This window comes from Limulus polyphemus, unplaced genomic scaffold (assembly GCF_000517525.1).
Source record: "Limulus polyphemus unplaced genomic scaffold, Limulus_polyphemus-2.1.2 Scaffold2364, whole genome shotgun sequence".
Taxonomy (NCBI): domain Eukaryota; kingdom Metazoa; phylum Arthropoda; class Merostomata; order Xiphosura; family Limulidae; genus Limulus; species Limulus polyphemus.
In genome coordinates, this window is record NW_013667974.1 from 107612 (window position 1) to 120519 (window position 12908).

The following is a 12908-nucleotide window of genomic DNA, read 5'->3' on the forward strand; positions in this document are numbered from 1 at the left end:
AACCATTACCATCTGTTTGGTTTCAATATGAATTGATGTGTAATGATTACAACCATTACCATCTGTTTGGTTCCATTATGGATTGGTGTGTAATGATTACAACCATTACCATCTGTTTGGTTCCATTATGGATTGATGTGTAATGATTACAACCACTACCACACGTTTGCTTTTATTATGGATTTATAATTACTTTCTTAATTTAGAGCAGTATGAACATTATTGTAAAACCTTAAGTAACTTATGATTTCATAGTATGATAAGAAAATAATAACTTATAACAGCAATAATAAGAACTAATTAAAATTCATGTAACAGACTGTGTTTGGTCTATTTCCATCGACCACATCTCTGTTTCATACTATGTCTTGTACTAAGTAGCATAATGATGTTTTCTACTTTGTTTTATTAATACAAAATCAATGTAGATTTATTGTTAAAATGGCTTTTGGCATTAAAAATTATGACTTTAAACATGCTTTTGAGAAGAAAAACGTGATGCAATGATCTCTCTGTATCATAAAGACCTCTATGTACTTTACAAAAATAACATGCAAACAAGGTTGTTCTGACTTATAAAAAATACTCTATAGCAGCATAACAATGACTTGGAAAAATAGAGATATATGAATAACTTATTCACAGCTTTCCCTCTAAACCATCACCTCCTGGGACTTCCCGATAACACCCCTTTGTCTAATATAAACAACCTTATTGTATTCACAGCTTTCCCTCTAAACCATCACCTCCTGGGACTTCCCGATAACCCCCCTTTGTCTAATATAAACAACCTTATTGTCTAGTATTAGATAACTTAATACTCAACAAGGCTACACAATGGGCTATCTGTGCCCTTTCCACTGGAATCCAAACTTATTTACTGATCCACCAGGAGCTCCACAAAATAAAAACAAAAAAATATTTAGTTAACTTATCTTCTAAGCTTTGCAATTTTAGTACACACGATTTTGTTGACTCCAGTTTGTTTTGAACTCAACTCCTTTACACATAGTAGAAGCGTCATGATTAAAAGCAATAATTAATGCAGAGAAAATAATAGTTTTTTCTTCAACTCCTTTGGAATGACTAAGAAACTAATTCAAAAAGTAAATTGAATAAAATTTAATGATTTTGATACAACTAATACGCATTCATATTACTACTCTTACTTCAACACATCCAACAACGTTTCACCACAGAAACAATTACTACAAGCCCAAGATTCCATGCTTAAAACCTTTACAAATCTTAGTTTGAGCTCTTAAGTAGAAAAGCATGATAGAAAAAAAATAATAACAAATAATTGGTGTTAACCCATTTGCCTAACTTCTTGTATGGAGAATGATCCACGGTTGAACAATACTTATAACTCTGAGCTTTCTTAATATATCTTCACAACAATTAGTAAGATTTATGTCAAAATTTACAAGTGCAATGAAATGTTTAAAATCAAGAAAAATGTACATACCTTAAAATCATAAATAATATTCAATGTTAAAGTGGTACACAATTAAAGAACATTTTATTTAGGCCTATCTATGGCCTTCAAAAAGTTGATCAGTCTACATGTTTCGACGTTACGTCATCCTCAGGATAATAATTACAATTCATTTGTTTAATTTAGTTCACGCCCTAACAGTCACTGTTCATCAAAACTAAACATTACAATGTCATATCACAGCTGGCTTGACTTACTCTGGTATTGGGTGAAAAGCCTCGTCAGCACTGTATATGGCAGATGTAGTGTGTTTGACATTAAAAATTCGGTTTTTCAGATTTGAGGTGCGAGATCGCACTTGTGCAAGATGATGCACATAAATTTTGCTTTAGGTGTGTTGTTAATTGCTCACGTAAATTTGTCATTATCCCTTGCATAAAAAAAACAAACCCTTTTTAAATTCATGCACACAACTATGCTTATTTTAGAACACATGATGAGTGTTATTTTCATATTGTGACTAACACAGCTGTATACTACTGCAGCACTGAAGACCCACGACACAGGTGTTGTTGAGCTCACATCAATCCAGTCTATTTTATGAATTGCCAATCGTGTAAAACAATGGTGATAACGGTACAAGTGTACGGTTGTCCATGTTTTGAAAGTGGGAATGAACATGAATAGCATGAATCGTTGTCGAATTGACTGGATTTAAATTATGCATGGCTTTACTCGTCATTCAATTAGTTAGTCCAAGGTCTTCCTTCACAAAGTTTTTGTGTCATTAATAACTTCCCACCTGATTTTGACTACTTTTTCCAATGCTCAAAATGACAGTGGATAAACTCTGATTAACCTCATGTCAAACTGTTTTATAGGACAATTTTTCAGGTTTGGGCGCTATACTAAAAAAAAAAAAGAGGCACAATAATTTCCTAGCTTACAATAAATAGGGCAAGTGTGTAGCCTCTGCTCCCTTAATTTCACGAATGTGCTGCCTTTGGTGGTGGAGTAACCTATCCTTATGCATCCTCATCCAACATCATTGATTACCTGCCAATATTTTTATTCAATTATAAAAGAAAAAATAAATTCAATCATATCCATTTTTGTTTATAATCAAAGGTGCATTTTAAAGGTGTTTGAAGAAGAACTAAATACTGCGTGACACAAAAAAAAAGTTAAATAAATGAAGGTTGTTTTCGAGTTTATTATTTGTTTTATTCACTATATTATGATACATGGACCTGAAAAAAAATTTTTTTCATTGAATGATTAAAATCATTCACCATACTATTTTCAAATATGAAGGACTGCATATTTTTTTTTTTTTCAATTGTGGGTTTCTAAAAATACTTAGATACTGTCAGTTGAAAAGGAAAACAACTGTAGATGTCAAAAGCATAATTAAACACAAATATCACTGGGAAATTTTCTTATGTAGCAAGTTCCAAATCCAAAAAATAAGGATTATTGATACAAATCACGTGGAATTTATAAAATTACAAATTAATGACAATCATCACTAGATTGTAAATGTGATCAATATAATACTCTCTCTCTGGTGGAATAGTTACTAAGTTATATCAGGCCTTGACAAATATTTTCAGATCTAGGAGCCAGGTCTGACGTAGAAAAGTTATGGAATATATTTTGAGTCGGTTGTGTGGTCATGGTACGAGACGTACAGTTTTACACTAAAAAACAAAGGGTTCATTTTTAAACTTTATCATATAACATATATTAAAGTTAAACTTCAATACGTGCAATTATTAAAATAGTAGATTAAATACCTATAACTTAGGTGGATTCTTGCAATGAATGCGAACTAATTTGTGTTTTTAGATTCAGATTGGACCAAAGGCAGTTAGTTCAGGCAATACTATCAAGTGGTTGTTGATAGCATGCACTCGTTGCTGTGAAAGTAAATAAATATAGCCCCCATTTCCTGGTACAAACAGTAGTGAAGTTTGATTAGGCACACCAAAACAACATCGCAGTGATTATATTTACTGTTTGAATTAAGAACGAGAAAATGACACAAAATTAGTAACATTTTGTGCATCCGCAGCATTTCATTCTTTTAAAACATGAAGAAGTACTGAACCTGCCGTTAAAATCATAGAAACAAAGGTAGATTTTACACCCAAAGAACGTGAAAATAGTTCTATACAGAACATCCCTACACACAAATAAAATGGAAGAAAATACTAGGCACCATGATGAAATGTTTAGTTGCCTGGGATTTGTCGAGGCCCACCTTATATGTACGTATAACACAATAAAATCTTGAACTACATATATTGTTGTTCCAAAACGTTTCTAAGATCAGAATTTGATTTCTGGTAGATTATATTAGATACTACAGCAACTATCTGTGTGAAGACAATAACTACCTGTTTGGCAGAAGGTGTCATACCCTGTTGAACCACAATTATTGCTCTGGAAATATTCTCCTCTTGCATTCTCTGGCAGTAGGTTTTGATGGTCTTGATTCCTATCTTTGGTTCCTCGGGAAAAAATACAAACATCTGATCTATTGTAGAAAAAACAACAACAACATTTTAATAGTGTTTGAAATATTTCATCAAAATATGGATTTACAAGTACAAAAACACATATGATGATCCTGTAAGCCTTATAGTCCTGAAAAATTATACCTGGTGGAAGAGTACCTTGTATTATTCCAACTTAACAAAAGTACGATATGGTATATAATAACTTCTGATCACAGTAAGCCATGTACTTAGAGCAAAACTAAAAATTAACCTGGAAATCATTATGTCTAATTAAGTATACCTTTGTAAGTAGAAACATAAGACAAGGGATTACAGCCAAAAAATGTCATTAATAGTGAAAGTACCCAAATGATGAAAACAGTACATTCTAATCGTACTTTCACTACTAATGACATTTTTTGGCTGTAATCCCCCTGTATTTTCACTATTAATGACATTTTTTGGCTGTAATCCCCGTACTTTCACTATTAATGACATTTTTTGGCTGTAATCCCCCGTACTTTCACTATTAATGACATTTTTGGCTGTAATCCCTCGTAAAATCTCATATTCTGTATCACAATGTACTTTAATCATTGTAAACTTGGACGGTGATTTTTCAGTTATGGAATTTTAAAATCAAGTTACTGAAGCTGAACGATATAGTGTAACATAAAAGGTGAAAAACAAAACAACTTACAAGTACAAAGTATGGTTATAAAACTTAGCAACATTGTGTGCATGTTAATAATCAAGTTGCAGTTAGAATTTTTCTGTTAAATCAGTACCATGAATGTTAGTAAACTTAAATAAAATAATAGAAATAATAAATAAATAGTGTTAAAATAAATGATGATGTGTTATTAATCATTACCTAAGAATCTGGTACGTAAAGGACTTAAATAAAATTGATAATAATTGTATCATTGCTATTTCTGTCTTCTACTAGCCAGCCTGATGAACCTTGGCATTGACAAAAGGCCTCGTCGGCACTGGTTGTGGCAGATGTAATGTGTTTGACACGTTTTAACATATTCTCTTTTGCCTTCACACGGGGGTTCGTAAAGTATTTGAGGGATAAATTCAGATTTTCGATACACCTTGTATAGTAGTTTACTAGCTTAAAGCGATGTACACGACGGGGAGTTATTGATCTCTATCATCACGAACCATTAAATAACCTGATGTACTCTATGTCACCGGTATAATAAAACTACTAACTTGAAGAGTTAGGAAGATGTGGCAAACTTCAAGATGTAGGAACTTACCTGTTGGGTCATCGTTGTGTGCTACCAACACCACCAAGTCTTTCCTAGCTGGATGCTGTTCACTGTAAGTAATACATTAAAAAATACTAACATTATTAACTTTTTTTTACCATGTCAACACGTAAAATTATTATCAATTCACCTTTATACTTGAAATAAAGTTTAGAGAGGAGTAACAAAACACTGGTAATGTAAATGCAGTAATCAATTCATTTATATTTACAAAATACTATAAACTGGCCAATGTGAAACCAAACTATTTATGTTTTGTGTTTTGAAAAAAAAATCCATATATATATGAAAGGCTGTATTCCAAAATTAAATATTTTAATCGATACAAATTTAACTTTAAACTTTTAATACTTTTTATGAAATTTCGAACATGACTCGTAGAATCTCAGACTCCAGTTTGAGAAATGCTCAAAATATTAGTTATTTTGTAAGATAGACCAGATGTGTTTTTTATGTGTGAATTAATACACCAGCTTTTTTATGTGTGAATTAATACACCAGCTTTTTTTATGTGTGAATTAATACACCAGCTTATTTATGTGTGAATTAATACACCAGCTTTTTTATGTGTGAATTAATACACCAGCTTTTTATGTGTGAATTAATACACAGGCCTTTTTATGTGTGAATTAATACACCAGCTTTTTTACTAATATCTTTAACTTTTCTAAAACAATGTTTCCATTAAAACATCAGACTTTTTATAGTTTCTTTAACTTATCCAAAGAAAATGTGTTTCCATGGAAACACTAGTTCTTTTCGTAGTTTATTTACCATTTCTAAAACAGTTTTTCCATTGATAACGATAAGTTTATATTATTTCTCTCTTTTTTTTCTTTTTTTTTGGGAGGGGGGGGGTTGTATGACATCAATAGACTGAATAGCCTGGTATCACCCTTCTATGTTCAGCTATTCCAATGGTTCTCAAACTTCCTTGTGTGTTTATGAATTAAAAAATGTAAGATTATTTACAATACGTGCAGGAACTTCAAGGGTTTGCCTACTGAGTGAAAACAATGATAGTATCTAAACACGTCTCCAAGTAATCAAGTTGTGGAACAAACTGACAACTAGAGTGACAAAGGTTACAACTTTTTTGGAGTATGAGATTAGGACTGATTAGATCTCAGTGATCAGTTTTGTGTTTGTTGAGGAAGTTTCGGAGTCAGAATAACTTTAATGGGTTATAACTTATTTGTTTAAAATGTGTCAATGGGCCTGAGGTCCTTGGTAGTGAAGAATACAGATGATTCCAATGTGGGATCAATCTGTTGAAACTTTGAGTTTAAAATAATGAGTATTATTTTTATTCTAGTTAAACTCTGTTTGGACAATTGGTTTTCTGAACAGAGTAGACAAGGAATGTTTACCATGGTTTGTAATTAGAACTATGAATTACTTTTTTTTCACTGGAGTATAGGACTAAATGTAACATGTATTTAATTCAAGACAGCACGTTCCTAAAAACAAGAAAATAATAACGGTGAAGATCAAACCTAACTGGCTCACTAGACGTAAAGAAGAAAATCCGCGATATATGCCATAAGTTTTAGATGTACAGATAGGATGAAAGATTTTCAGAATTATAGAAAAGCTATGGATTTAGATTAAAAAAATTATTTAGGAAATCAAAAACATCTTGTGAAGAACAATTGGACGATAACATTAAACATAAAGGATGTATTTAAAATAATAGAAGTTTGGGGTGTATTTATTAAAAGTCAAAAGGCATAATTATATTTATTCAAATTATAAGTTAGGTTTCGCTTAGAATACTGTGTGCAGTTTTGGTCTACATATCTAAGAACGGATATGGACTTATTGGAGTGGATTCAGAAGATGATGATTGAGTTATCTTATGAAAATAAGTTAAGATCTCTTATTTTGTCTTAAGAAAGGAAGGCCAAGAGATGATTTTATTGAAGTTTAGAAGGTTATCCAGGGATTGATGGGATAAAGGCTTCTGGTTTCTTTCTGCTGTATTTTGAAGATGAGAGGAGAGGTTAAACTTCGTTAAGGCTGTTTCATATTTTCTAACAAGTTGACTGGCTTGTACAACATGTTTTTGTTGGCAGTAATGGTGGCCAGTACTTAACAAGAGTTTAAAAAGTGAACAGATAATTTCCAGAAAACTAAAAGATGGGTTTATCTTTTTACTTTTTACCAAGTGTGAGTGTGCAGAGACTGCCTTGGAGGACCAAAAGGTCACTTGTTGATAGTGAATGGGTGTGAAGGGACAGCTCTGAAGGACCAAAAGGTCACTAGTTGATTGTGGATGGGTGTGAAGGGACAGCTCTGAAGGACCCAAAGGTCACTAGTTGATTGTGGATGGGTGTGAAGGGACAGCTCTGAAGGACCAAAAGGTCACTAGTTGATTGTGGATGGGTGTGCAGGGACAGCCTTGATGAACCAAATGGTCACTTGTCTGTGGATAGGTGTGCAGTGACAGCCTTGAAGGACCAGAAGACCACTTGTTGTTTGTGGATGGGTGTGAAGGGACAGCTCTGAAGGATTAAAAGATCACTTGTCTGTGGATGGGTGTACAGGGACAGCCTTGATGAACCAAATGGTCACTTGGTTTTTGTGGATGGGTGTGCAGGAATAGCCTTGAAAGACCAAAAGGTCCTCTATGTGTCTGTAGAGTACTTATATAAGTTTTAAAAAATTGGTATTAGAATAAGTTACCTGTTTGAAATCTTTACCTTTTCAAATAAGATCCTAACGAATATCAGGAAAAGTAATTATATGTAAAAAAAACTACATTCTGTTCCCAGTTCTTATATAGATGTGAAAAGATACCTTCACCTCGAGTGATGTCCGATACTCATTGTTTAGGATAATGAGAGGTAACTTTGAACGATTCATCATTATGTTATCATTTTGCCAACTGGCTTACTTTCAGTGTTAGCTTAACTCTAATTAAAAAGAAAGAATGCATTAAATACATCATTATTTAAAAAATTATAACATACAAAAGCATAAGTTATTTCATTATATTTCAATTACAAATGATTTTCAGCATTTTAAGAATCAAATTTGGGTTTTTCTCATCACTTTAAAAAATCATTAATAAGTAAAATTCTTATTCTTATCAGTAAACCAATTAAATTATATGGTAATAAAACAAACAAAGAGAAATCAGATAACCAAATCTTACAATAATGTTAGTTAAACTTGTTGTAATGTTGATATGTGTTAAACCGACACATGCCTAACCTTGGTTTATCACCAAACTGGATTTTAAACTGCTCTAAAGTTTGATCCAATTCATCCTGGGTTACAAGGTATCCTCTATCATGACAGAGCTAAGTAAGGCAAAAAAAATGTTTTGATTAGATACACACTTCGAGCTTAAAACATTACTCATGTTCAATATTTCAAAGAAAGACTCGGATGTTAAAAAACAAAGATATACCCAATGCTTTAAGAAAGCATAAGCTCAGAACTTATTAATTTAGAGAAGAAGACAGAATTTGACCTTTGATGGTTTGGAACACATTACTGAAGGAAGTTTTGAACCTTCAATGGAACTAATTTGCATAATTTACTGATGATGTCACCATAACTACTAGTTGATATTTGATTGAAACTACTTTTATTTTATAGGTAATCCATGTATCGATTAAACATTCCCATGTCATTTAAATATTTATATTTACATAAGTGTACTTGATGTCACATGCAATACTCATATAGTTACATACAGTAAGCTCACATTGCAAGATCATCTAATTGTGGCCAATTAAAAATACTGCAGCTGACTTGACCAAAAAAAAAAAAACATATTTAATTGTCACTCTTCCATGCAGGTTAATAGACACAGTATTTCTAACATATAATTAGTGATTGACTAACAAACATAATAAATACAGACCTTCGATCATGACAATTATTATCACTCACATTTTTTTTAACAATATTAATGATTATGTAAACACATGCTTTAAAGGAGAGAGAGTGTAGGTTTAGACTGGTGCTTCTTTTTCAACATTAAGATTATCAGTGTTAGTGTATATTTTGTACTTATTCTACCACAACACTTTCCTTACATCTTACACATTATGCATTCAGTACATTTAACTGAAGCAATTTAGCCTCTAAACATACTCTTGTGAGTTACGCCATTATGGTCTACTCCAATACATGGAAGAAGCTGTTACATGTAATATTTTGGTGGGCTTATTTTAATACAACTTTTATTTAAGTAATGGGCATCATACAAGTCAACAGATCATATTTTCTTTGTTACATTTAACATGTGGTTACTATTAAAAGATTGTCAAACAGTTTCTGTTAACCAGAGGAAAATCTAAAACTGCTTAAATGCCACCTGATGGCGCTTCAAACATTTAAAACTATTCTTTGACCATAGCCCTACTACATTTAGTATTAAGTTATTTTTCAGCTTCAAGTATTCTGATTTCAAGCAAAAGGCTATTAACGGCTTAACTTGTAAATGCTACACCTGTTGTGAAGCTAAAAAAAAAGAAAAAAAGATTGTTTTATAGATATGCAACATTAAATTACTTTATTAAGTTTGAAATTGCTTCGTCACACGCTCATGGGTAATTACTGTTATAAATTCTCACTTGATTGCTTTTTTTTTAAATTAAATTATATTAGCTTCAGTTCTTGTATCTCACAGGATGATGCTAAGTAAACCTGAATAGAATAAATATATTTCTATGTACAATCAATAAAAACTTGTGTAAACTGAAAAAAAATGTAGTTCTTTTCAATACTTAACGTTTTATCAATCATTGGTATTTTATCGTATGTTTTAAAAACTAATGAAAATCATGAAATAATAACTTTCTAGTTATAACAAAGTAAATAAAATATTACATCCCTAAAGAAAGGTCTACCTGGAAAAAACAGTTTCATAATTTTCATTTTTAATGTGTTATTTGAAGACTGTGCTAACATAGAAAAATACCCTACAACATGCTGAATCAATACACTATTTCAACTCTAAACATTTATTGAAAAAAAAAAAAGAATAATGCCTCATTTGGCTAATCAACAATTATTTATGTCAAGACACCAAGGCCTTGAGGTGGTGGTCTACATATAACATTTGATGGATGAGTTTCTGGCCTTTGATGCCTGCCCCCCATTCATTTCATCAAACAGGCATCTGACTATATCCAGCCTCCAAATATACATCAAGACCTTTCTGGAAGTCTCCCACGTTTGAAGCTATTCCAAAAGCTGACCGCCCCGTTTGAAAAATAAAACTGCCTAATTTGCAGATGACTTCTTCCCTTTTAAACCTTTTCTCCTAATCCTGCTACTTTCAATCATTAAATACACACACAAAAATGACATCTTATTCCCCTTTATAACTTAGAACACTTCAATCAATCTCTTCTAACCTTTATTTTCACATACTTAGAATTAAAGATCAGAAATGTAGGGCTAAGGGACACAAATAAAAATTTTTGCAGGGTAAGAGTCATGTTCAGCCGAGACAGCTTTATTTTTCTACCACTAACGGGGAGGTTGGCTTTTGAAATGGGTTGTAAATTGTAATATAGGGGTGCAGTAAATTTAAGTTTAAAAATCAAAGAAGCCTTGATAAATATTTGAACAATGAAGACTGGATTTGCCTTTGAATGTTTTATTTTTATTTTAACTTAAACGAATGGGACGGCCTAACTGGACCAACTTGTCCTTAAGTTGAAATGTGTTAAAAACAAGTGAACTGTTGGTCCCAGATAACTGTACCTAACCCTAACAACGCTACCTGCATGATAGTTTTTCTTATCCTCCATAACTTATACGTTTCTGCTTCATCGTCCATAACTATTAACGATGTTCTAGAATGTTTTGGAAACCAATATACTATTGTTAATCAAAAGCTGTAACCAATGGTCTAGAAATATAATTAAAATTAACCCTTAATGAATTTGCTCTTGTTTAGTCTACGTCTAGACCTATGTTAACATGCCTGTTCTGTCAATAGCAAAAAACGCGAGTTAATCTATTTCCACTCGATATATTTTGAAACCCTAGCACTATGCGCAAAAGTCCCGAAAAATCAACTCTTAAGGTATTGAAACTATTTTTTAAAAAATAAATAAAACGAGATATTCTTTATAGGATTATAAAGCACATGCACAAAACAGCTAACTAAATAGACAACAGCAAAGTAATTCGTGTTTATTATTAATAGCAACAATAATCTCGTGTGCGCAAAATCTCAACTTTTACTTTAAACTAAATCAAAGTTTCTATCAAAGCTTGTTTGACCGTAAAAAATGCGACTACAAATAAACAAATAACACATATCAAAGAGTTTTATTTACTTTCAGAACACAAAGGTATAACGTTCTGTGTAAATCAATAACAGTGGTATCAGCTTTTATGTGTTTGAACCTGTCCTTCACATGATTATCCACTCAAGAGCATGTGCTGATACTTTTTTCTTTTGAAATCATAACGACACTAAATGGTTGATTTTAATGTTGACACTACTAATCTGTTTTACTTATTTGCTTTTACTTTTTTTTCCAATACTTGTGTGTTTGTTTTATAGCAAAGCAACATTGAGCTATCTGTTGTGTCCACCGCGGGGAATCAAATTCCAGAGTTTAGCATCGTAAGTCCGTGAACTTACCGCTGTCCCACTGGGGTACATCATAATGCTGAAGAAATACCCTTCCACAATGTTCAAGAATGGGAAAGGAAACATATTTATTAGGTTCAGTAAGCTGGTGAATTGCAATGTACCAGTAGGAGTCCACCAGTGGCACAGAAGTATGTCTGCAGACTTACATTGTGTAGCTTTGTGATTAACTTCAAAGAAAGTATCAGTAGGAAAGTGTAAAGAGAGAGGATATATTGCCAGTATTCAACAGAAGTATCCACATCTAAGTTCAATTAGATTTTGAACTTCCACACTTTACCAGTCTCACAAGTTTACCAGTCTCACAAGTTTACCAGTCTGGAAGAGCAAGCTTTTTCAAAATGCTAGTTAACTTTCTTGGCTATGAATTTTGAGCATTCATAGGGTTCATAATTTTGGCACGATCGAAGATTGGATCATCAAAATGGAATCTATGTTTTGTTTCACATACCAACCCTTTCTGGAAAACTAGCACTGACTGATACATAGATTTTGGTGATTTTTTTCATGGTTCATATTTGCATAATATATTTTAAGTATGGACTGCTAAGATATCTAGATATTTTTGTTTAGAGGCCAATATCCACCGTTTTTTTTTATCAGATGTCATTAACTGATTTAACATTCCATACAGTCATGAAGTTGGTAGTAAATATTTTTTATTAAATTATTGGTTAAAGTGATAGTGAGCAAAGGGGCCTAACCTCACAGCTAAAAAAATCGCTAAAAAACCCCCACCCTTTTAGATATACGGAACAATAGGTGAAGGGGAGCTGAAACAACATTACAGTATAATCGAAAATTTGTGGAGGAGCTGCAACAGGGAGTAAACAATTATATTGTTGCGTCAGCGAGGTCACGTGACTAGTATCACGCCACCCCTTTTCTAAAAATATCCTGTTCCTTCAAGAATGCCCTAGCATTTACTAAATATGTGTTAGTCTTATATATATATAAGACCGGCCACGAAGCGACAACAGTGTAATGCGTAATTGAACTGCAGTCAGAGAGAATATTGTTAAGCACGTGAGAAATTCGTTGAGAATTATAGCGCGACTGTT

At 32.4% G+C, this 12908-nt stretch overlaps 1 protein-coding gene across 1 annotated transcript in view; it reads right to left on the reverse strand.

The window, feature by feature from the left end:
* LOC106466732 (DNA-directed RNA polymerases I, II, and III subunit RPABC1) overlaps positions 1–11188 on the reverse strand; it is a 13494-nt gene extending 2306 nt beyond the window's left edge. Inside the window, exons 1-4 of the mRNA XM_022394818.1 lie at positions 10966–11188; positions 8436–8524; positions 5208–5269; positions 3838–3977 (exon numbers count right to left, since the gene is read on the reverse strand). Of these exons, the coding sequence (XP_022250526.1) occupies positions 3838–3977; positions 5208–5269; positions 8436–8524; positions 10966–11022 (348 nt within the window). The 5' untranslated portion in view covers positions 11023–11188. The remainder of the gene's footprint in view (positions 1–3837; positions 3978–5207; positions 5270–8435; positions 8525–10965) is intronic.
* Between the last annotated feature and the right edge of the window lie 1720 nt (positions 11189–12908).